We start from the raw sequence: 26,434 nt of genomic DNA, 5'->3' as shown, positions 1-26,434 counted from the left end.
CTGCTCCAATACGAGACCTTTTGGACAATGCTCAATAGTAATTTGGCAAAATATTATAAGTCAACAGAGCACCTGACAATCGACGAGCAACTTTTAGCATACGGGGGTCGAACTAAACTCTTTTGTAATGTTTTGACTGTTTATTTTGTAATTCTGTGAGGGCCACAGTGATAAAATTCTGGCTACCTACCTTCCTCTCATAGGTAGCAAGAATTTTATCACTGTGGCCCTTACAGCATTACAAAATAAACAGTATAATATAACCTCAAAACCTAAAATATCCAAGTTATGGAATGCAAGATTAACAAGAATAATTTCAAATTGGTTTTGAAGGCTTGCATGAATTCATGTGTTTTCATATTAATATTTTAAATTGATCAGAATTCATATTGTGTGCAAAATCTAAAATGAATGAAATTATTACAATTAACCGTCCATTCCATAACTGCGTATCCATTTCACAAATTCTTGCTACCTATGAGAGGAAAGATGCCAGGTGACACAGAAAGGTATCAGCTAGATTATATTCTGGTTAGACACAGGTTTAGGGACAATGTAATAAATTCACACAGCTTCCCGGGAGTGGATGCGGACTCTGACCATAATTTAGTTGTTATGAAATGTAGCGTCCGTTTCAAAAAGATAAGGCAGGGGCGGCGAGTTAGAAAATGGAATGTAGAAGCTTTAAATGGTTTGAAAAGGAAGGAGTACCAACAGGCAGTAGAGGAAATCATTGAGGATGGTAAAGAGCTAAGTACTATCGAAGAAAAAGGGGAACGTATCAAGAAAGGGTTGTCCAAAGGTGCAAAAGACACTATTGGAACCGTTAACGCTAAGAGGACTAGGAAACCATGGATCACGGATGAGATGATTACAAAGATGGATGAGTGGAGAAAATGGAAGACTGTAAATACAGAGTTAGGCAAAATGAAGTACAATGAATTGAGGCAGGCAACAAATAAAACAAAAGAAGCATGTTGGAAGACGCAGTGCGAGGATATGGAAAGTGTGCTGAGGAAGGGTGAAATCAGTGCGCTGTACAGCAAAGTTAAATCTTAATCGGGAAGTAAGAAATGGAGATCAATGCTAACAGTTAGAGATAAGGCGGGTAAGGTAATAGTTGACACAGGAAAGATCCAAGAGAGATGGAAGGAGTATATGGAAGAACTGTGTAATAAAGAACTTCGACCAACAAAGTTAGACATTGAAAAAGAATATGATGTAGAGGAAGACAGCTTAGGTCCAGGCATACTAGACGATGAGATAGAAAGGGCATTAAGGGAGATGAAACTAAATAAGGCTGTGTGGATGGATAACATTCCCGCGGAACTATTAAAATGCTTAGGAAAATGTGGGAGGAAGAGGCTATATGGGCTGATCCGTAGTATTTATGAGGAAGGAATCTGGCCGGAAGACTTTGTGAGATCAGTTTTAGTTCCTATTCCGAAAAAGGTAAAGGCTACATCTTGTGAGGACTACAGGACGATAAGTTTGATATCCCACGCAGCTAAAGTTGTTCTCAGGATCATAAACAAAAGGATGGAGAGTAGGGCAAATGATTACTTAGGGGATGATCAGTTTGGGTTTAGGAAGGGGAGAGGTAAGCGTGATGCCATTGCAGTAATAATAATAATAATAATAATAATACATTTATTTGTCCGGAGATTTGTTGCATATTCATACATACACAAATATAGGACACGTAAAATATAATTTTCACAATTTCACAATAGAAGAGATACAATATATAAATATATATATATATATATATATATATATATATATATATATATATATATATATATATATATATATATATATATATATACATACCAATACACTAGTATAATTACATATCAATTGTTTAAGCCGGAATTGATGCATTGCGACAATTCAAGGTATTCATTTACAGAATAGAACATATTATTTTTTAAAAGGTTAAACAGCTTTTTCTTGAAAACAGGTACTTTTGTTTCATATTTGATTCCATGGGGAAGTTTATTGAATAACCTTAAGCCCATTGCTTTGGGCCCATGGGCAGTATTGTATGTCCTGACAAATGGTTGGTGCAGGTCATTGCAGGTCCTTGTGTAGTGACTATGGTAATTGTGGTTGGACTTGTAATGGGAAATATTACTGTTTGCATGTAAGATGACATTAAATATATATATGCAAGGTACTGGTAATAAACCAAGTCTTTTGAAGAGAGGTTTACATGGTGCATCGCAAGGAGCATTGCTCATAATGCGTATAATCCTCTTTTGGATTTTGAAGATTATGCCCGCATGGGGAGAGGAACCCCAGAAGAGGCTACTGAAAGTAACACGAGAATATAATTCACCATAGTAAATGGATAGAAGGACCTCTAAATTTACAGAATACCTAATATTTCTAATAAGGAAGCATAGGGAGCTTAACTTGCTGCGTAATTTGAAAATATGTTCCTCCCAAGACATGTTTTTCTGCAGGATTACTCCCAGGAATTGGGTACTGGAATTTTGGGGAATACTCACACCTTCTACATCTACTGAGATTGCAGATGAAACTTTCTTTTTATTAGTAAAATAAATCAGGCTGGACTTATTTAAATTGGGTTTTAGAAAGTTATGAAGACACCATGCATTGAAAATCTGAGCTACTTCGGCTGCTCTTTCTGTCAAGCTGTCTACTGAGGAGGCTGATACAATGATATTTGTATCATCAGCATACAGTATTGGGTCTATCCCCTTAATGAGCTTAAGATTGTCTGGGAGATCATTGATATAGATTAAAAATAAAATAGGACCAAGTACCGAACCCTGGGGAACACCCAGTGTTACTTCTCTACCAGGGGAAACAAATTTGGAGCCATTTCTTGAGAGCTCAACATACTGATGCCGTTCACTTAGATAAGATTCAATCCATTTGTAGGGCGTGCCTCTTATACCATAGCATTTCAGTTTATATAGGAGTAACTGATGATTGACGAAGTCAAAAGCTTTACTGAAATCGAAAAATAATCCTAAAGTTTCAGTTCTATTATCCAATCCTGAAAGTATTTGATTCACCATGTGATATGTGGCTGTTGTAGTGGACCTTGTTTTCCTAAATCCATGTTGAGATGTGGATAATAGCTTATATGTCTCAAGATATGATACAAGACGTTGATAAAAAACTATTTCAAATATTTTCCCCAGCTGATTTAACAGGGATATTGGTCTATAAGAATTCATTGCCATTTTGCAACCTTTCCCTTTGTATATTGGCACAATTTTTGCTGATTTAAGAGGGCTCGGGAAAATTCCAGTTTTTAGGGATTCATTAATTAAGAACAGCAGGTGATCCTTAATAGCATTAAACGACCTTTTTATGACTATCCCTGGGATGTCATCTAATCCAGGACTCATGGCTGAACATGGGAATATATATAATGAATTGCATGAGTTAGGAATATGAGAATAATTTGCTGAATTGACTGAAACTGTGGGATTTTGATGGGATAGATAGAAATCATTCAGGATGGAGGCCATTTTAGAGTAATCTGATATAGCATTACCAGCGGAGTCCTGCAGTTGAAGATCTTGTACATGATGTCGACCCTTTGATTCGTTAATAATTTTCCAAATCTCTCTAGATTTATTGTCTGCATTGGTAAGTCTAAGGTTGTTGAAAGATTTTTTGGCATGCTGTAAGGTTTGGCGATAACTTTTCTTGAGTACTGAGTATTCTTGGCGATCTGCTGGATTTGATTTACTTTTGTAATACACTGCGGCATCTTTCATTTTCTTTGAAAGCCAACGAATTTCATCAGAGACCCACTGACTTTTGTAGTTAACAGAAGAGCTTTTGTTTTTTGTATGCTTCAGGACACGGGGAAAGCAGATTTCAAAGTAATGTAGATAGGTGGAATAGAAATATTCAAAGCTAAGGTCAAAGGACTTAAAGGAAAACAAATCGGACCAGTCATGGGAATTTAATAAGTCACAAAAGGCGATCATTAATGTAATTATTAAAGGTGATTAGTAATGAGATTATTAATCAAGAGGAATATAGAACACAACCAGGAGGTATTTGCCTGTTTCGTAGATTTCGAAAAAGTGTTTGATAGAGTGAATTGGGAAAAACTAATGAGTATATTGTAGAAAATAGGAATAGATTGGAGGGGAAGGAGGCTAATCTGCTACCTGTACATGTCTCAGACTGCTCAGGTGCGGGTGGGAAACGGGGAGTCCGGATGGGCAGTGTTAGGAAGGGGTGTAAGGCAGGGTTGCCCATTATCACCGCTGCTGTTCAACCTGTATGCAGAGGAAATGACCAAAGAGGCATAGGAAGAACTGGAGGTAGGAATAAAAGTGGGCAGGGAATTCGTAAAATCAGTTAGGTTTGCTGATGACCAAGCTTTAGTTCGTCAGTCAGCCAAGGGGTTGCAAGCATTGTCGAGTGCATTGGAAATTCAGTGCGACCGGTATGGGATGAGAATCAATATTAATAAAACAAATGTTATGCAATTTTATAGAAAGAAAAGGCTAAGCTTAACATTAGAATAGGAGGGCAAGAACTAGAGCAGGTAGAACAGTTTACCTATCTCGGTAGTGTTTTGGACCAACATGGTCAAAGTAGTAGGGACGTAAGGAGAAGAATTGCGCTAGGCAAAAAGGCTTTCACGAGGGGGAGGGAATTGATGAGAGTGACGTTGAGTAAGGGTTTGTTGGGAGCAATCCTATGGAGGCAGGAAAAGTGGATGAAGGGGGTATTGACTGGCAGCAGGATGTTGAAGACTGTAATTGAGGGGAGAATGTTAGGCAAATGAGGAAAGGGAAGGAACAGATAGGGATGCTGGACGGGATGAAGGGAGGAAGAAAGTACTCGGAGATGAAGAGGGACCTGATGTAGAGTAGGATGTAATGTTTTGCTAGGGGTCACAAATTATGTAATCAGTAATTATGTCCATCCAAAAACCTACCTTAACCGGTAGATTACCTAATAATAATAATAAATAATGAAAGGAAAGCTCATTTTTTTTTAAATTGTGTATAAAATCAGAAATTACATTTTCCTTTTTATGAATTCAAATTTAACATTCATGAATTCTTACTCAAGGGAATAATATAAAATAAAGTTTTGCTGAGAATTAATTGTTTGTGTAAAGGGAGTGTTAGTTTCTGTACCTTTTGTGTCATAAATACATTTTCTCATTGTACAAATACATTTCTTTTCAGGTAACAAAGTTGGATCGAGATCCATCATCGGGCACTGCTCTTCAGGAAATCAGTTTCTGGCTAAACCTGGAACGTGCATTGCTCCGAATTCAGGAAAAGCGAGAAAGTCTTGAAGTAGCTCTTACGTTGGATGTTTTGAAGCATGGGAAGCGCTTCCATGCAACTGTCAGCTTTGACACGGACACAGGTACGTTTTCTGATGTAAAAAAAGTATTAATTTGTCTGAATTTAGTTTGATTGGAAACATAGGCTATATACATGTATATTTTATATGGGCTAACTTAGATGTGTTGAAGAAAACACTGAAATGTGTGCTGCATAAGTATATCTAATCAATTAAAAAATTTTTAATTGCTGTTTGTGTTTTTCTTCAAATTAAAATTTTTGGAATCTATATATTTCACTATCTATTGGAACCTAGTACAATGAGTATAATTCGCTCTGCAATCTTTCTCATAAAGACAAACTTTCATTTAGTGGAACAATGCTTTGCTCATAAAATAATGTAATAATTCATTCCATACTTCAATTCAAATTCAATAAAAAATTAATTCAAAGAAAATTATATTTACATTGTTTAGGATCGTGGAGCATGGTCTTTGCTTTAATTGTGGAACTAAGCAACCGGGAATGTGAAATCTATTTGTAAAAGCAAAGAAGAATCAAAATAAAAAGTTTCATATGATACATTCCTAATTCCTTCTTACTGGAAAACTGTCTGGAGACATATGTTTTTGCCAATGCTTCTAAATTTTGTAAATATGCGACTCAGAATTATCATTCAATTAATTTTGGGTGCGCATGGCCACTTCCTTCTTAGGGCCATGCCTCATATGCACAGTATGAGGCAAATGTTTCCCATGACTTTATTTACCGTATTTAGCTGCTGTTCTGGAGTTAAAACTTCTTAAAGGCTCTTGGAGCTCCATTCTTGTTAATAGTCGCATTGCCATTGCTTTTTGTCTATCCATATGAGAAGCAAACCATCATCATTGTTGAGATCACATAATGATTGCGAAGATTATCTTGCCACTCTTTTTAAAGAATCTATCTCATTAATATTGCCCTTATTTTTGAAGAAAATGCAAATTGTTGATATGCGTACTTGATCAGACCCTCCCTCGCTCACACCTTATTTGAGATTTTCAGTGATTTAATGTTTCATTTCTACTGTTGTTTCATTTTTATTCTCTTTTGGTTTTATTCTTATGGAATTTTATTAAGGGTCATTTTTAAAACCACACACAATATTATTTAACTTAGCGCAAAAAAATCACCAATAACATGTCAGAACATTTAGTTTGGAAAAATGTGATCACCAGCGACACTTAAGATGCTAGTGGAATGGGTGAGCAACACAAACTTAAGTAGCGGTTGTGCAATTATTCTGGGAATTCCTCTCTCCTCATCACTTGTGCAAAATTCTCGTTAAGCGATTTATTTTTGGGGCCAATATTTTTGCTTGTATTGTGATTTACTCGATGTGTGAGATGCTGGATAAGTGAGGTACCATTGTGTTTGGATTAGTATGTATGAATATGGGATTTGTGGAAACTAACTTGGCTAAGTTGCCCTGGAAATATTATGGAATAATTTCATGTAGCTATCTCCGTTTGATGAAATATTTTAACTGGTTAATTTTAGATGGAAGCATTGCTAATTAATATTGCTGTACTATTATTGGCTGGAATCATTACTGCTCAGATCATTTTACATCCATTTACAAATCTCGTGTATGCCCAATTGGTCATATTTCTATAATTTTAAATATTGTGTCAATACCTTAGGTAAAAATATCTCATTAACAACTTTCAACCTTTAAACATCTATATACATATCCTATTCCTAAGGATAATAGTATTTAACGAATTAAGCTGCATCTTAATTTGACAAGTTTCGAAATCTGCAATATAAATTCAATTTCCATTTTTTTTTATTGGTTCCCTGTTGGTTCAGTTTTAGTCAGGCCTCTTTTCTTTTTGGAGATGTTATGAGTACAAAATATTTGTGGGATGGAAACCACTTTTGCGATTTTTTCTGATTTGGTGGACTGAAGTTAGAATTAGGGACATAGTTCCAAAATTATACAGTTACATACCTTTGCACTCCTAAAACTTAATGGCTTTAATGAAGCAATGCTTTACATCATAAGTAGCCACTACAGAGCTGCAACAACAGCATTAGCTTTGCTATACTTTTCTTGATAAAAATATTTAATAAAACTGGTACTCGCATAGGTTTTTGAGTAAGGGAGAATTGTGGACCACATGCTCTCATTAAATGTCAAATTTTGTGACAAAATGCTTGAGTGATACACACCATTTTAGAGGGTAATATGATGCTTATTCTTAAATTGTTTCATGGGACCTTCGATACTTGGTAATGGACTGTTTTATGTGAGGTTTCAGTGTGTGAAAAGCAACTCACTTAGTAATAACGTTGATTCTGGAAACTTTTCTTTTGTTTCTGATTCCAGTTGATGTACATTGATATTTATGTTTTGTATATTTTAGGTTTGAAGCAAGCAATAGCTAAAGTTAATGATTACAACCCATTAATGAAGGATTTTCCAATTAATGATCTGCTATCTGCTACGGAATTGGATAGAATTCGAACAGCAGTACAAGGTATATTCTCTCATTTACGGAAGATTAGGAACACCAAGTATCCGATCCAGCGCTCACTTCGTTTGGTTGAAGCTATTTCAAGAGATCTTGGTAGTCAGCTGCTTAAGGTTTGTGAGAGGACTGTCAAGGTAGTACATATTTCAATTATGGACTTAAAAATCATTCAACTAATCTAATTTACTATTCATACAGGTTCTGGGAACTCGCAGGCTGATGCATATTCCTTTTGATGAATTTGAGAAAGTAATGACTCAATGTTTCGATGTGTTCTCTACATGGGATGATGAATTTGATAAACTGCAGGGATTGTTAAGGTAATATCTTATGAGTAGGGTTGCTAACATACTTAAAAGTATAAGTAGCATGAAAAAGTCTGGAATAATTTATGTTCTGGAAAACTGGAATGAGGGAACTACATTAAAATAAACTAAAATTAGGATTTTTTAATTATTTCATATATATCAACCGGTACACTGTTAAATGAGCAATTGGCCTTGTAAAGTATGTATAAAAAATTGAAAAACATTAATATATGTTTTTCCGGTTCTCAACTGTGCATGATCTTAAGCATTAATTCGCATTTGTGTGCATTGTTTTTTTTCTCTGGAGTATTGATTAATACAGTAATATTAATTGACAGAATAAACTATTATGGACCTTTAAAAAAATGAAATGCAAAACTTGACATATTCATATATTATGTACAGTTTAATGGGAGTTATGTATGCAGAAGTACATAACGTTAGAGGTTCCATTATCTGGTTATGTTGTTTATAAAAGTTATCAACATTTTTGAGCAAGTTTGTTTCAATATGTTTTTCACAAACCTGATAATCACTTCCTGCGTTTTATTTGTCTCAGAAACGAATTTCTTTTCTTAAGCACCATAAAAAGTGATATTTGATGATGAAGTTAAAAGGAATGCCAGTTATTTTGTCTACCTCGGAGAAGTGCCACTAATATCTACTTTGCCAACACACACCTTGACTTTGCTCAATAAATGGTATAACTTCTGTCCACCAACAATTTACTTTTTACTGCGTTGCAGTATATATGTTTTTGATAAAAGGTAGTAATTTCTTTTCAGGGTTAGTACATGAAAGGCATAGATTTGTTCTTGGTGTAGGGATGAGAATTTTTAAGCTTTAAAGATCCTAATGTCATTGTTTCTTAATTATGTACATAAGTTTCTTTTAATTGCATCCAATAATTTAGCTACATAATAAAACATTTTTTAATACTATGCTTATTTTTGGTGTCCTATTTACTGCTGTAATTGAAGGATATTGTTTTAATAGGGATATACTCCAAAAATAAACACAAAACACAAATGATTTTAAATGAATATTTTAATACATTATATTCTTCAAACTTAAATTCTGTGGTGTTGGTTTACTTCTTATTACTGTGAGACAAGGAAATTTTATCAAATATGATTTATATTACTTTTTCTCAGGGATGTTATTAAGAAGAAGAGGGATGAGAGCTTGAAAATGGTTTGGCGTATAGCTCCAGCTCATAAGCGCCTTCAAGGGAGAATGGAAAACATGAGAAAATTCCGTCGTCAGCATGAGCAACTTCGTACTGTCATTGTGCGAGTCTTGCGTCCTACACTTGCATCTCGTCAACAGAGCAGAGGCCAAGGCCAAGCACCTGGCGCAGGAGGAGATAATATAGTGGGACAAGTGGCTGTTGAGAATGTTATAGTAGGTGGAAAGGCAGATTCACTCACACTGGAAGCAGCGGATGCAAGCGCTATTGAGGTAATTTAGATTTATAAGTTTGCAAATCCCTGACAGTGAAAGTTGGTGAATATGTTTATCTCTCCTTTAGTTTAGTAATTAAAATTAAATGACAAACATAAAATCACTACATCCATTAATCTATATTAGGAGGTCAACTTGAAGATAGGAGTTGAGCTGAACAAGCCAGGGAAATTGAAAACCATTAATCAGCGGTGAATTTGAAAGCCACGAAAAAAATAATAATCATATATGAGTGTTTAACTCTTATTCAGTCAAGATCATCGCAGTCATGCATGATTAAAATATTTATCTGATGAATAAATTTTAATAGAAACAAAACACATCAAAAGGATTGTCTGAGAAATAAGCGAGTAGCAAGTTGTATCAGTTTGATAACATGAGACATTACTGTACAATAGAATTCTGAATAGTCAGGAATTGAACGGGTAATTTTTGGGTAATGTTTGTGCATTTGCACCGTTAGTAGTGTTCAAGGGACCTAGTGTTGAATATGCAACTGAATGTGCAATTCATTCATCAGGGATTATGTAAATGGGCATTGAAAGTTTGGAAACTATTATTTGTTAATATTCTGCATAAATGCTTTTATTCTTCTGATGTGAAGAGTACTTATCATGTTGGAAGGGAGTTGCTCAGTTTTAGGGTGGACAAAAAGTATTTTCTATGTTATGAATTCGGCTGACCCATCGAGTGCGACTACTGTGTTTTAATAATTTAGTTGTTTGCTTTCCTTGTTAATCCTTTAAGATCAGTTCAAAAACATAACATTACAGTATTGCGTTTGCATGAATATTCATAGAAAATGTCTCATGAATGAAGTTCCGATAAGGCTTTCTGTAGATGCTTTGCCAGTCACCTGCTAAAAAGACTGCACATGATTCTTCCCATGAATAGTACTAACACATTTATAACAGTTTAATGAAAATGATGTATGTGAAATCCATTGGAAATCAACATTTTTTTTAATAAAAAAATTTTTCATTCCTAGGAGGTCAATTTAGCATATGAGAATGTGAAAGAGGTGGACTGTTTGGACATATCCAGGGAAGGACTTGAACTCTGGGATGCAGCTGTTAGGCGATATGAAGAACGAATTGATCGCGTTGAAACTCGTATAACTGCTCGTCTCCGTGATCAATTGGGAACAGCTAGGAATGCTGCTGAGATGTTTAGAATTTTCTCCAGATTCAATGCCTTGTTTGTGCGTCCACACATAAGAGGTGCAATTCGTGAATATCAGACTCAGCTCATTCAAAGAGTGAAGGATGACATTGAAGGCTTACATGAAAAATTCAAGGCATGTATATATATGTGTATGTATGTATGTATGTATATCTTGCATCGAGAACGCAGATATATGTAGTGTGTAATTACATATTTTTTTAATGTATACTATTTTGTGTAAAACTTCAGGTGCAGTATCCTCAAAGTAAGGCTTGTCGAATGAGCTATGTGAGAGATCTTCCTTCAGTGTCAGGATCCATTATTTGGGCAAAACAAATAGATCGTCAGTTAACAGCATATTTACGCCGTGTTGAAGATGTTCTTGGTAAGTTGATTTGGATATGGCAGTTTCAGGCATTTTGCAGTAAAAGCTGCATTGGTCGACCAGAGGCAGTTTGGTTGAAAAATGGTTGTTTAGAGAGGTGATCATTAGATAGGACATGCTTGGATGGATAGTTTCTAGAATTATGATTAATGAACAGGCGTGTACTTTGAAAAATGGTGAAGCTACTGAACATATTTTAAATAAGCTGGATATTTTAAATAATCTAGTTTTTCATCATTATTCATTCATGATGAAAATAGTTTGATGCTGAGTAATTTAATGTAAAATAAAATATGCCCTAACTACATTAGTGCAACTCTTGTGTCACTCACAGTTATCTTCTTCGCTACAATGAATGCAGGGGCAACTTCATCCTATCCAAGCAATCAAATGTTGCATCATTTGCTTTATGTATTTCAAGGTGAAGGTTTGAATAATGCCTTGGTTCAGAGGTTGTAGCTTTGCAGTTGTATTTGGTTGGAAAAATTGAAGATTTGACATGAAATGTTCTTGATGAATGTAGCATTGTCAAGAAAGATAAGAATGTTACAATTTTTCTGTCAAAGCCTCCTACATAGAGAACGTATGATACCTTTGAGCTTGAGCTTTCACTTTTGTTGACACTTTTCTATCTCCTTGCAGCATAGCCACTTCATCAGTTCTGAGAATTCATGATGGCCAATTCCAATAATATTTGAAATTAATTGTTTTGTCAGAATGGCACCCTGGAGAATAGAGATATAAAGTAATGCTGCCAGTTTAACATATTGTAGTATTGGCATTATTTTTGGATTTAATTTCTTTGAAACCATTGACTGTAATCCAGCACACAAAGTAAATTAAATTTAATAGGGAACCTTGTCAAAAATTTTGCCTCCTTTCCAGAAAATATATGGTTATATTTTTTAATTTGATCTTTAGCTTGCACATTATAGTTTTCTATTTTTAAAAGTTTTGAGTTTGTTCAGGCAGATGATTTACTTGCCTGTACATTTTGGATTAGAACAAAAAAATTAGAAATGGCCATGGAATAATTCAGTGCAGTTCATGTGTGGTCTTTGGCCATCCTCAAGCATTCCAATATAATTTGTTCATGGAGGTTAAATAACTATTATATTGCTCAGGATAGGCATTAAGTTCTCTAGGAGCCACTAGTCATTATATTGCTATGTTGGAAAGGTGGTACACATTTACACGTTGAATTGGTTAACTTTTTTCTTTTGAAGGCAAGGGTTGGGAAAATCACATTGAAGGACAGAAGTTGAAAGCTGATGGAGACAGCTTTCGGTTGAAACTAAATACACAAGAAATTTTTGATGATTGGGCCCGTAAGGTTCAACAGCGAAACTTGGGTGTCACTGGACGTATTTTTGCCATTGAGAGCCAAAGATCAAGGGTTGGACGAAGTGCTGTCTTGAAATTAAGAGTGAACTTTCTTCCTGAGATAATAACACTCTCCAAAGAAGTGAGTATTGACTTCTGTAAATCGACATGTTTCTTATATTAATTTCAGTTCAAAATTCTATTGATATCATTAATGCCTTTTAGGTTCGAAATTTGAAAAATCTTGGATTCAGAGTTCCATTGGCAATTGTGAACAAAGCTCATCAGGCAAATCAACTTTATCCATATGCAATTTCTCTTATTGAAAGTGTGAGAACCTATGAAAGGACCCTGGAAAAGGTAATTTCATTATTTTTTTCTGCTTTATAATTATGGTTTAATGCTATAATTTTTAATTGAATTTAGCACAAGAACATTCACAGGAATATGAATATTTCTGTGCTAGTTCTATTATGATATTTGATGTAGAATGTAACTTTAAACTTGGTTTTCTGTCGAATGATAATTAGGGATAAAAATACTCTTGTTTTAATTAGTTTTTTGAGACTTAATGTGGAGATAAATTTATTCTTTTAAAGTTTGTTAGTTATATCCTGGGGAGTCTGATTCGTAGCATTGTCAAATTGGTGTGGGCAAATCATTTCTTTTTGTCCATCATGATAGAATTTCTAAAACATTGATAAATGTTGAATATAGAGGAAGGTATAGTGAAATTCTTTGTGGCCTCTATCCCAATTATCCTAACAAATATTTCTAAATCATTTGTACAACATAATTTTCACTCTTATTTTCTTCCCTCATATTCATTCCCATCCTTCGTGTGCTATAGTGATGTAATATGTCTTTCTTCTTCGCAGTGAAAAACTAGGTTTGGTGACTAGTGGAAGTTTTCCCATTGTTGTTTACCCTTCTGAATTATTTAATTTTTAGTGTTCCTTTGAAACTTTTGTTGGTGGAGGTATGATAACAACTTTAATTCGCTAATTATAATCTAGGTAGTTATTATAAAAATCATTTAGGATGTTTTGTTCAGAAATTTGGTAACAATGGTTGTGGGCCTGTGTTTAATGATTGGTTTCAACTTTAGTTGGCTGCCTCGTGGTATACTGTAGTTGATCTTTTTTTCATTGCCTCTAACAATGGGTCTCTTTTAACATATCTTTGTTGTATTGATGCTGATGGATTGTGGGCAGTTATGATAATTATTTTCAGTATTTTACTTATTGCAGCACTAATAGTTTTATTCAAATGTATTTATTTCCATTTATTCAAGGTTTATTCTCTGGTTTCTATACCATCCACATTCTAATGTAATGGTTCATGGCAGGGTATATTACGTTAACTTCTGAACCCTTTCTCATTGATACATGTTCTACACCTTGAAATTGATGTTTTTTATCATTTCCCTCTAATCTTTAATTTTCAGCGAAACTATAGTTACTAGATCTTGAGACTCACTGCCTGGATTGTGTTTTGTTGAAAACCTTTCATGATCATTTACCATATTTTATGTAATGCAAAACATGCTATTTTACAAAAATTGCTATAATGCTTAATGTGCTATTATACAATTGATCAGGAATTTCAGCTTGAGAGTTTTTATTTAAGCATAGGTTTGAATGTTTTGTTGATTTTCCATCCACTAATAAGTACTTAGCCCCCATAAATTTCAAATTGGACTTCATATTAAAAAATCCAGTCATTTAATTGCAAATTAAAATAAAAATGGAATCTTCGGAAGTGTTATGCATAAAAAAGAGAAATATGTGCAATTTAGTGATTGTAAGAACTTTCTTTTGAATTGGAAACTGAAAATTATCAGTTCAAAATGGGAAAAAGTAGTAAAATTAAGTATTCAAAGTAAATGATAATAACGAGATAAGAAGGCTAAAACATGTGTAAGAAAAGCTACCTGAACTTTGGCAAGTCAGAAAAACTGGACGTCTTTGAGTAAGTTAAGATGGCTACATGTGGTGATTTGGATCTGTGCATTAGGGTAATTAGGGTCCCATGGAATTTTCTTTCCATATATCAGAAACCCCAACTTGTAAAAGATTGGTATTAAAAATGTCTTATCATTGGTATATAGACAAAAGTCAATGAACAAAATTGGCAAAGTTGGCACGTCAAATGGATTTAACTTTTATTATATTTGAGTTGATCAATTAATGCTCGTGGAAATAGATCAAATCATTCTGTAATTTTCTGAATCATGATAAATGTTGACATTTTTAGATAAATAATTCTCTGATATGCATTCTGAAGTTAAAATATAATCATTGAAACTTGTACAACTGATATTAGTTTCCAGTTTAAATTTTAACTAATTAATATTTCAGAATATCACCAATTTTCTATCACAGGTCTGTAATGTTAACTATTTGTTATCTCTGGAGGCATTTTTTGTTTATGCATATGTATGTTTACCCTGTCAGTGCTTAGTATGAATTAAAATAAGGAATTTTCTAGTTAAAATGTATGGAAAAATGAGATTATTAGGGAACAGCTTTAAAGCTCTTTCAGTTTAACACCAAAGTAATTAATCGCTCTGTTGTTTCAGAATACACTGACCAGGCATGATTTGTAAGGCATAAAATATGGTATATTTTCAGAATGATTTTTTTAAACATCTTCAACTGCTAAATTTCCATTCACTCATGCATTCTTTTTTGTGAACCTTGATCTGCAGTCATCTCAGAAAATAACCTCATCTTCTTAATTGACAATATCATCATCATCCAACTTAAGTTTAATTTAAATTTCAACTTAATTCTATTCTCTAGGTTTTTGGCTCCTTTTGAATGTTTCATACTCACGTTTCTTGCCATTTCATCCCCTTGCATGGTACCAATTGAAACAACTTGCTCATTTTCTTCATTGATTTTAATTTGTATTTAGGTTCATATGCATAATTGTGCTAAACCATTTCACTCATCAGCATTAATAAATTTATTTTTTGCATTTTTGAGAATAAGGTGCCAGCACTTTATTTTCAGTTTGTATTTAAATGGCCACATTTCAGACTTCTCAAGATTGGAATAGAAGATTGGGGAAATTATACTTCTGTATTAGCACTCAGTTTATGTATGAACCTTTGAAACACATTACAATATGTGTGCTTTTCCATAAGGATAATTTAAAAAAAGTGGAAATTAGTTAATTACATTGAAATACTTTTACAGCAGATTTTTATATCAGATGAAGGTTATATGCCATGCATAATGCAACAATAAAACAATTGGTTAAGCCCTCGTAAATTTACATAAATTAAAATTAAAGTAACAACTCTGTGTAAGTTAATAGATTTCTTCTGTAATGCTTATAGTGCAATTCACACATAATATGCCAGCACTATTGTACTGGAATCACATTTCCCAATGTGACACATGATGAGTAATCTTCTTTTTATTGGGTCTTCATTTGACACAGGTTAAGTGAAATGGGAAAAGAGCAACTTACTCTCTCTCTTTTTGGCAACATTCTTGTCTGTGACTTAATAGAGTGGTTTATCAAATTAGGAAATAAAAAATAATCACTAAGCTTTCTCTATTGGGAAAGTGGCTAATAGGTAAATGGTGCTGGTATATTGATTTATTAGATTAAAGTACGTATATTGAGAATACATAAGAGCCCTAGATGAGATAATGGTACTTGTTTCATCCTAAACATTTGTTGGCTGTTAAATTAAAAGTATCCCTAGAGTCAGGTGGTTATTCACATTTGGTTTTGGATATGTTTTACATGATTTGAATATAATGTATTAAAATATTTGGTTATCAAGGTTGATTTTGGGCAGTGGTGATTTTGGGCTTCTGTTTTTTGTTCAGCAGGGTTATTATGTAACACATTGCGTGCTGGCAAATGGAAATTTGGCTTAATAATGGCTCCCAAACACAATTGTCTGTGACTGTTATAAATCAAAATCAGTCTGAAATAATTTTCCGAAGGAGGGGCTATACTTAGATCTCAAAGCATATGCAACTTTGAAATTCTTACTTGTACAAAGCAATTTGCCAGTTGTATGCCCTGATTATGATTTTCTCGTTTCAAAATATTCAAATAAATATCAAGTAAATTGAATAGCTAATTGTGGTTGGCACATAAGTGGCAAAGTTTTTGAAAAAGTTTTTAGATTGTTGAATTTTTTAGTTGTGAAAACTAATTTTTATTTGAATTAAAAACGCCATAGATTTTCCTTGCTAAAAAATTGAATGAATGTAGTCATCCTTATATTTGGTTGTAAATTGCATTCCATATCCCTGAAATTGATGCATAAGCATTTGTTTACTTCATGTATATGGGCACATAGCCAACTTCAGTGCATTTCAGTGTGAGGCATGAAGTATATTTTAGGTATAAAATATGTGATCAATGAAATGAGGGGGTCGCGGTAGTCCAGGGGTGGAGCATTGGACTATTGACTGGAGGGCTCGGGTTTGATTCCCAGGCAAGCCTCTCTGGGCACCTGCAGCTCCACCCAATCTGTGTGATTTTTTGGGTACTAGAACTTCCTGGGAAACCATAACCGGCACAGGGAAAGGAATTGGCCCCACTACCATGATGTGTGAATTTCACACGCTGTTGGGCATAGTACTGGGTGAACTCCATCATCACCTATAAAACGGACCTTAGGGCTGATTACTGTGGTTATGGTTTTTTTAATCAAATGAGATAACAAATTACAGTAAATTGTTTTGTATTGCTGCAAATGCTATTATTTTTAGATAAAAGAATTGGTATGTAATCCACTTTTAAGCTGTGAAGTCCCTTAAATCTTCTATAGGCACCCACAACCTCTTGAATTAGGCAATGAAATTTCCTCCAATATTTGTGCATATTTTAAAAATTTTCAAAATCAGTCCTACTTAATATACCTTCTTATATTGTTGACCACTTAATTTATGGATTATACTGGTTTCCTAAATAATATTATTGAAGCACCCTATCCTAGATCACCTAGTCCTAGAGGAAATTGACTGAAATGTAGATCCTTTTGTGGCCATTTCAGCTAACTTTTACACCCACATATTCTAGTCTTCTGTATCCATTTCTATTATTATGTTGATCATTATGTAAAGAAGTCAAATTGAGTAAATTGGTGGTTAAAAAATATTCAATGGAACTGGGCCATATATCCAGTGAGACAAATAAGGCCTTCAGAAACTGCAATTTTGTTTTACGTAATAACCCTCTGGATTATAATTAATATTAGAAAGCTATGAATTCGTATGAAATTAAATTATGTAACTTCTAAATTTCTCTGGAATATTTATTAAAATCTTATGTACTCTGGTAAAATTTATATGAAGTAAGTATTTAGAAATAACTTAGTAACTATTGGTTTGCAAACAGTTGAAATATAACATTTGCATCCAGTTTTTCATTACTAAAAATATTTTTTATTCCAAAATCTTTTTGTTATAATATTTACTTATGTTTGAGTTTTTTGTGTGAGTGAAATTTAAAATGACTTTTTCAATCACTTAGATTAAATAAAATTAGCTAAGCATTTTTTTTATTTCTAAAAGTTTGAGTGGTAATTTAGGATTGATATGATTTCATTTTATTTAATCTCTTGGAATGTGCTATGTACTTTTGATTGTATTAATTTCTAGACTTGCAGTGTTGATTATTTTTATTTTTAATGGACTGAATGATTTAAATTTAATGTGAGAGACATTGAGTGATTTAACAACAGGAAAATTCGACTTCACTGGGTGCCATAGCTGTTTTTGACTCTAATCAATTATTCACTCATTGTTTTTTGATTTTTTGGTGATTTAGCTTACCAACCGGAGTTGCCCCCCTAGTCCATCAATCAAGGTAGTACATATTTTTGCCATAAATGAATGTGGCCTGAATTTAACCGCTTTAAATATCTATCATGTAATGTTTTTCTTAGCTCTGTATTCCTGCATCCATTAACTTTGCCTGTGCGGTAACGGAAGCTTAACTTTGTATATGCAATTGGAGTAATGCATAATACCTGCTTTCAATTGATGTTCCATGATGGACGATGTGTTAAGCATTTCGTGTGCTCATGTACACGTCCTTAAATTTTGTTTAACCCTGCATGCCGTTTGACAAATAATTATGTAATTTTACTAGGTAAAAGGTAACTTTTAGGTAAAAGAATACAGTGGCCACCTTGTTTGACCTGTAGTGTTGAGCTGACACTTGTTTATTTTCAGTGAGCTGATACCGAGGGTGTGTATCTTTAATAATGTTAAGACATAAGTACTTAGCTGTGGTATTTTGAAAGCTTACCATTTCCCTCCATCGCCTTTTGGATACAATTTTACACCCATAATTTGCTGTATCATCTAGACATTTATTTTTTTGCTACTTAGTTCTGCTGTCTCTACCAGATTTTACAATATGATGTGTAGGTAGGTGTAAGCTAGAATATAAATTGATTCTCTTGATGTTGTAAGAAATTTGCCCAAGCATCTCCTATTGCAGTTGTTAATTTTTTATTTGGTGTGTTTGAAGTGTCAAACTTAGCTTTGTTGTTTTCCTCCAAAGTGAGCTATACCCCCAAGCATAATTGTGTTTTTATGTCCTGTTTTCATTGATCATTTCTGTAATGTTATGGTATTGCTGCTAACCCTGAAGCTGCTATTGTTCATTCAGTTTTTGATGAAATGTTAAAATATTGTTTTCTTGATATATTTAATCTAAATTTAATTGGTATGTATACCAATTACAAATTTTCTCTTTGGAGTTTATTATTTCATTATATATTATTAGTTAATTGAATTTCTCTGTGAACAAGAGTTAAATTCAGTAGTGTTGAAAAAAATAGTTCCCCTCAGAGTTCAGTGACACTTCCCATCGTTGCGGAGACTGATAATGATTAAAATGTCAAGCTAATATTCTTTGGAATGCTTTTAATTGCTTTAATCAGGATTCTAATTAAACTGTGTGAAAAATGTGTTACAGATTAAATGAACTGTGTTACACTCTTGCAGGATGACTTGAGTTTGATCATGGGAACTTTTTCATAAACCCTTTTTAAAGTACATAATTTAAAAGGGGATAATCCTTAAGAAGAACTTAGTTCGGTTCTTAATAATATTCTGATTCCAATGATTCCTGTGTCCTTTATTCTGATTTTCATGTATTATTTGATAGTGGATTTTTATTAATGTTTATGTATAATTCATAATTTCTTATAATATGATAAAGACATATGGCACCAAATTTTTTGACCTTTAAAAATGTCATGGCAATAAGTTCATTTCAGTGGCGTAACTGAAACTTGTAATCAAATTTTACTTTGATCCCTATTTTCTAGTAGTTCTTGTTCAATCGTGGGAGTTTGTAACTAGGTATTATGTAAATTAGATGACATGGTTTCTTAGTTGATAGTGTTATTCAATGGACTGAAGGAGCACAGTTAAATCTAGGTCACAGTTATGGACTCCCAAAAATTGCACCGAAGCTGTGTGACTTTTGTGTACTAAGTAATCTTGGAAAATTACGGTTAGTACAGAAAATAGAAAGCTCTCCTTGATGCCATCTTTTGAGATAATCTCTGTTCTCATGTATCATTTTTCATTCTGCGTGCTAATGGTTTTTAACTTATTAGGCGTTAATGTATGTTCTTGACTGAGACTTGCTCAAGCACAGGATGCACAATTGGGAGTTCTGAATCATACCATGGCATGGCCTGTACCATACCATATACATGCCTGTAGCAATGAAATCTATGTCCAGCTAAATATACCCAATTTTATTTAGACTTAACATTATCACAACTATAATTTATAAACATGGTTTGTAATTTAAATGCAATTTCTTATTACCAGAAATCATAAAAATGACTTTGTGTAACTTTTCCATTTCATAAGTGGTAATTAAATTACCAATTAGACCTAAAAAGGTACCTTTTAAGCAGTAGTTACTTGAATATTTGGTAATAAAGCTTCAGTTTGTGGCAGAGTGGTTACTTAAATCAAACATTTTCATGATGCTCGGTTATAATATGTTAAGGTTATGCGAAAAATGTGATGGTAATGAGCTTTTTCAGTTTTACTTTCTCTCCTAATTTGAGTTAGGCATGGAAAAGTTTAGTTATGCAGTAGCTGGTTTGGAATAAATGATTTCAATATATTGTAGCATATATTGGAAACTAGGATATTTGTTTCTGTTTTATAAAAAATATGGGTGACCCTAAATTTTAGCTAATTCATCTCATGCATTTTAAAGGATTTAACAAATGAAGTGGCTTTTTTCCTAAAATTATATCTTATCAGTGAATTAGCTCTGCATACTTCCCATTAATGGCATTTTTATGTTGTAAACAGGATTTCAATGACAAAATGTCAAATTTCATTGGATCTAATCGTAAAGGGATTTCATCATTTAAATTTGTTGAGGAACTATTCCTTTGGCCAATTTTGAAATTGAAAGATAGAGGGAAAATGAAACCAAAATATCATTGAATATTTATTAGTAATCGTATTTAATTGGTTAACACTAAAGAGCTAATTAAGCCATTTATTTTCTTATGATGTTTGGATTAGTACTTTAAGCACTAGAATGCACCACTTTACAATGCAATTGCTTTGCACAATTCACATAACATGACATGGAAAATTATATTGTGTATTTAGCAAGAGTCACCCATAGTTTAAAATTTGACACTCACAACCACCCTTGAACAGTCTTCTAGTATTATACTGTCTATTACACACAAATGTAATTTAAAAGCATGGATTGGGATGTGGTACATTGTAAATGGGCATAAACGGGTAGCAATATCCTCTGTGCTGCCATGTCATTTTTTTGTAGAGAATCTCCTAAAAAGAAAGCAAATTACTATTAAGGACTACTGAACATAGGGAAGAAATGATTAAGGATTCTATTGAGAAGAGATATCATCCGCAAAAATCAATAACATGCCCTAACAGTGGGCTGTCAAGTCTGTGTTGGGCTGTTTCAAGGTTGTTTTGTGAACTACACCATCAAAATAAATCTGAGTATTGACTTTTTTCCGTCCGTGGCGAGTTAGTGAATTTCAGCCAAGGTTGTAAGCAGTGTGTGCTGCGAGTATATTGGAATACCCATGCATTATTACCAGGAATGATGATTGAAATGGACCATATCCAGCTTTTACCCATTTCAAAAGGCCTGACTAAGTTTCAACTCTTCTTAATTTTTCTGTTGCGAGAGATTTTTTTGGTGCAGTCCTGATGCAAAATTTTCTCATCTTCTGTCAGGACCTACCTATTTCCCATTTTTTCCACTTGATGTGAAATGCTTCTGCTTATCACCAGTTAATTTGTGCAATTTTTCCTGACTCTGTGTTGCTCATTGTTATTACTCTTAATGTCTATTTTCTACTGTTGTCTACTGGACCTCTTCTCTTAATTGTTCAATCTGCTTGTTAACTGAAGTTTTATTGAGTATGTTATCCTCGTATATTATTAGGCCTAACAGGAAATGTAAAAAATGGCAAAATGCTGGCAATGAAATTATTGGGTGGAAATGGGCCATTTAATAAATGTGCTTTTAATAAAATTATGCTAACCTGAGTCACATAGACAAGGATTGGTGAATAAAGGAAAAATCACTAGAAGGGTTTAAATAATTTTATTTCAGACATAACCATGAGTCTTTATACCCTTAAGTAAGATTATGTATTAATTTAATGAAGGAGCTTGTTTTCCATTGTGTATTCCAATTTAATATTTATGTACTTATTTATTGCTTGTAAATGAGACATTTTCCCCAGCATTATTTATAGGTTTAGAAATTTATTTAGCTCTCTCTGATAAAGTGTACAGCTTCTTTGTGGATGATGGTGCAAAATCATGTACAAGAACTTGGCCAGTCTTTTTGTTGTGATATCCTTATTTTGATATATAATACTTCGTTTCCATTTATTATAGTTGAGTAAGTATACATTGATGGTCAATGAAGTGTGGCAGGTACATAGTAATGACATGAAATATTTGTGATTTGGTTGGAATCTTGTAATTATTCCTATTGTTAATAATTGTCTGTTAATTTAAAACTTTTAAATTTTTGTTCTAACAAATTAGTCTATATTGGGAATGGAGGCCTTGAGTGGCATATCCCAATTAAAAAGAATGATGTGGGGATTACTTACAGGGTTTTTGTTTTCTTTAATGTCAATAATGTATTCATGTATCTTTAAATTCACTGAAAATTAGTTCATAATTTTTCCAATGCGATTGGCATGCTGTCTTGTTGATCAGAAGATAGTCTTACTGTTGCACATTAATATTTATTCAGGGAAATTATTGTCTGGGAAATTAGATTTTATGGAATTAATTGCTCATTCAGTTTTTGTTAACTGTTGGTGGAAGTAAAGTCTAGGTTGGAACATACCTGACACTTTGTATATCCTCCACTTGCCAGGTGTAAATTAGTTTCTTTAGTGGAAAATTCTTAATAGATGAATCATGAATTAGATTTTTTGCATTAGTGAAACCTTGTTTCAATATCTATACATAAAAGGCACTGCCCTTGTACTTCTTGGACCTCAGTGGGTGCTGTGCAATATAATATAATACAAATATGCAATTTACTGGATTATGTTGCCGAATTAAGCATATTTAAGTATTTTTGAAATTCAATTAATATCATGATGAATGATAAAATTAAAATTTTCTCACTATGTAATGGCGCTAATTATTGTGGATAATCAGAAATTGTTTGTAAAATTCATCATTAGATATGGCCATGGCCATCATTTAATGAATAAACAAAACTGTTTATGATATTAGATTCTGCATATTGTAAACCAAAGATTTCATTCATTACAGGTTGAAGACAAAGCCAACATAGTGCTTCTGGTGGCTGGATTGAGGAAGGAAGTGCAATCACTAGTGGCAGAGGTAAGTCTTAATGTTCACCTAATGTCATTCTTTAAAGTGGTAGGCATAGTTTTGTACTTACCGAAACTTCATTTGAGAAAATGACGTCATTATAAATTCCTGATTCTGCAACTACAACATCAATTGCAATTTTTTTAGGTGACGTTTTAAATGGGAAAGTAAATTTAAACTCAATTTTTATAGTGATATAGTGTAGTGGTCCATAGGGTTGGACACCCTGTTTTTGCTTTCACGAGGTGATTGGGTGGCACCACTGGGTTAAGTGACTTCCGGATGAGAGGCAATTGGAAGTGCCATGTGGCTGGAAGATCGAAGGAATAATCCATTTCAATCTTCTATATATGTTTATATGTTGAGTTCCTCATTCAGGCGGATGAATTTAGAATATAACAGCGCAGTCGTGTGGAGTTAATAATAATTTATAATATTGTACGGAAACATGTATTAGCTAAATCCTACCACCCCCGTCCATAAAGGAAGAAATCCGTATTTCCCGCAGTACGGCTCCTGTTATGTAAGGCCACCAAAATCGGTATATTTCAAAAGCACGATCGCAGTGGCGGCCTCGTTAAATTTCGTTCGAGAGATAAAATATTTTGTGGCTGCTGCGAAGCAAGAATGGGAGTCTGAGAGCCAGTAGCTATCCTTTTTAATATGCTAGTGGGACTCGCCTTAGCTCTTCTTTTAATTTTCCTACTCTTAAATGAGGACGAGAATTATAAGGACGCGATAGAAAACGTCGAAGGTTACAGGACGTCGAAGAAAATGACGTTCAAGCGCAACATGTTACAGGGATTCATCAAAGTAAAGGGAAGAGTTAAAAGCACTTCTTGGCGGACTGCAGGTGACTTGAGAAATGGCATTCAATCGGATGGAAAATCAGGAGTAATTGCTTCGTGATGGATTAGCATTTGGATACATCTACATAAATCACGCAAGGCTGTGTAGTGTTTGACCAGGGACATGAGGGGCAAGGTAGGTCAAGATACCCAGCGGAAGCCTTGTGTCCCGCCGCGCAACCAGCGCGGGGCAAAGGGAGCAGAGAATACACAACAGGATGGAAGAAAGCGAGTTGTTGATTCTTTTCAAGGAATAGGGTTTTAGCAGCACCAAGTTTTCAGTTGGGGGAGCTAAGCGAAACGTAGTGCTACTGAAGGTGAGTTTCAGTGCAACCGGTGTTAAACCATGCATGGCTATTGTCAGCATATTGGGAAAATTTGCAAATTTCGGAATGGTTATTAATTTCTCCGTAGCTTGTAGGGTTAGGCATATTGTGTTCAAATCCGACTCTGAAGGAGTGAATAAGCTTGTGCAGCGTAAAGGTAAAAATTCAAAGCGCTTTTGATAGATAATGTGTAAGCTACCGAGTAAACTCCTGTAAATCAAATGGCAAGTTAATGTTGCGACTTGATTGGGTCGATTTATCCTAAACCTTGGTGGGACAGTGTTATAATGGTCCAGCAGTAATCTGAAATTGTAGATATACTTTGTGACAATGCATACTTTTCATTTTTTGATCTCGTAACACCAGTTACTAGGTTGGCAGCCATAGGGCTGGCCTCCAGGCTATTGGGATTGGCATGTGAAGCTGTGAATTAACACATCCACACCAATCCCAAATATTTGTTGCATTACTTTTTTAAGGAATATAACTATCGAAAAACGTATTGTCTTGGAAATGTTAATTATGCAATTTTAAGTAGGCGGATGGTAATTTTTTTACATTTAAACCAATTGCCGTTTTATTCAAAGCTGGAAATGAATAGTGTATTCCTTTGGCTGGCTTCCTTTTTTTGAAGGCCTAAATTGTACGGAATTCCCAATTTGAGTGTACTTAATGGAAAACCATTTCATTTGGGTGGCAAACCTTCCAAAACTTAAAATTGAGAGTAAAATAAAAAATTATAGGAAATGAATTGATTAGTATATTATTAGCTTTATTGTTTAGAAGTTAATTTGGGCATGATTTTGATTCCTGTGATAATTTGTCGACGATCTTATTAAATTTTAATGTAACCTGTCCATTGAAAACAAGGAAATCATGGATGCTCTTTTAAAAAAATTTTTCTGTGTGCGATTGCTTTCCGTTTTCAAATATCGAGTGAACCAATGCAGGCACATAAGCAGTGTCAACTAACAGAATCATCATTGTAATCTTGGGTGATACAGAAGAATTGGATATCAGTTTATATGCACAGCATGTGCTGTTAGTTGGCACAATCACATGCATAATTAAATGTAAATTTGTCATATTCGATTTTTGCAGGCTTTACTTAGTTGAAATCCATTATCACCGATGTATAAATACCAATGTATCTTTCGCTGAATTTTAAAATTGAGTGGAAAGATAAATTGGTATTTTTACTTCAGTGGTCAATGTCAGTTTAGGGGTTACTAAATATGAATATGCATGATGACACTAATTGATGTGATTGATGTTCAGATATTAATCTGTATCAGATATTAATTGCCATCAATCTTTTGTTTTAGGGCATTGGCCTAGTTTGGGAGAGTTATAAACTAGATCCATATGTACAAAGATTAGCAGAAATAGTATTCAGTTTCCAAGAGAAAGTGGAGGACCTTCTGGTAGTAGAAGAGCAGTTGGATGTGGATGTGAGATCTCTGGAGACTTGTCCATACAGTGCCAACACCTTTGCTGACATACTAGCCAAAATACAGCGTGCTGTGGATGAACTGAGTCTTCGACAGTATTCTAACTTGCATATTTGGGTCAGTCGTCTAGATGAAGAGGTAAGCCATCTTTAATTGTTTTGGTAATGATGTATTTGTTAATTATAAGTGAAATTATTTTGTATGATACTTTTCTCACTTAAGTACATATGCTGAATTTTTCATTCATTATTAACTTGATAATTGTAGTTAGTATTGTGGAATATGGATATGATGAATTGTCAAAATCCTTATGTAATCACTGCTCGATTACTGTTTTTATTATTCCATTAATTCCATTGGATGGCCTTGGTTTTTATCATTTAAAAATTATTTTTCATCTATCATTGATTGGACATGTTATTCTGTGGAAAGCTTTTGAAATTAATATTTTCACTTGTGATTGCAG

At 33.8% G+C, this 26,434-nt stretch overlaps 1 protein-coding gene across 7 annotated transcripts in view; it reads left to right on the top strand.

The window, feature by feature from the left end:
* Window positions 1-26,434, top strand: part of Dhc64C (dynein heavy chain, cytoplasmic) — a 95,975-nt gene that overhangs the window by 3,421 nt on the left and 66,120 nt on the right. For 3 of the 7 annotated variants that reach the window (XM_071597247.1, XM_071597245.1, XM_071597244.1), the window contains exons 5-15: window positions 5,199-5,385; window positions 7,712-7,932; window positions 8,018-8,139; window positions 9,282-9,588; window positions 10,580-10,888; window positions 11,005-11,140; window positions 12,367-12,605; window positions 12,689-12,823; window positions 18,269-18,310; window positions 23,281-23,352; window positions 25,843-26,106. In XM_071597247.1, the coding sequence (XP_071453348.1) occupies window positions 5,199-5,385; window positions 7,712-7,932; window positions 8,018-8,139; window positions 9,282-9,588; window positions 10,580-10,888; window positions 11,005-11,140; window positions 12,367-12,605; window positions 12,689-12,823; window positions 18,269-18,310; window positions 23,281-23,352; window positions 25,843-26,106 (2,034 nt within the window). The remainder of the gene's footprint in view (window positions 1-5,198; window positions 5,386-7,711; window positions 7,933-8,017; window positions 8,140-9,281; window positions 9,589-10,579; window positions 10,889-11,004; window positions 11,141-12,366; window positions 12,606-12,688; window positions 12,824-18,268; window positions 18,311-23,280; window positions 23,353-25,842; window positions 26,107-26,434) is intronic. The other 4 variants (XM_071597250.1, XM_071597246.1, XM_071597249.1 and 1 more) reach the window with 2 other exon arrangements.

Source organism: Hetaerina americana, unplaced genomic scaffold, assembly GCF_022747635.1.
Source record: "Hetaerina americana unplaced genomic scaffold, ioHetAmer1.1.p SCAF_83, whole genome shotgun sequence".
NCBI classification, from domain to species: domain Eukaryota; kingdom Metazoa; phylum Arthropoda; class Insecta; order Odonata; family Calopterygidae; genus Hetaerina; species Hetaerina americana.
Note: the sequence above shows the minus strand (reverse complement) of the source record. Positions and strands in the feature narration are given on the sequence as shown.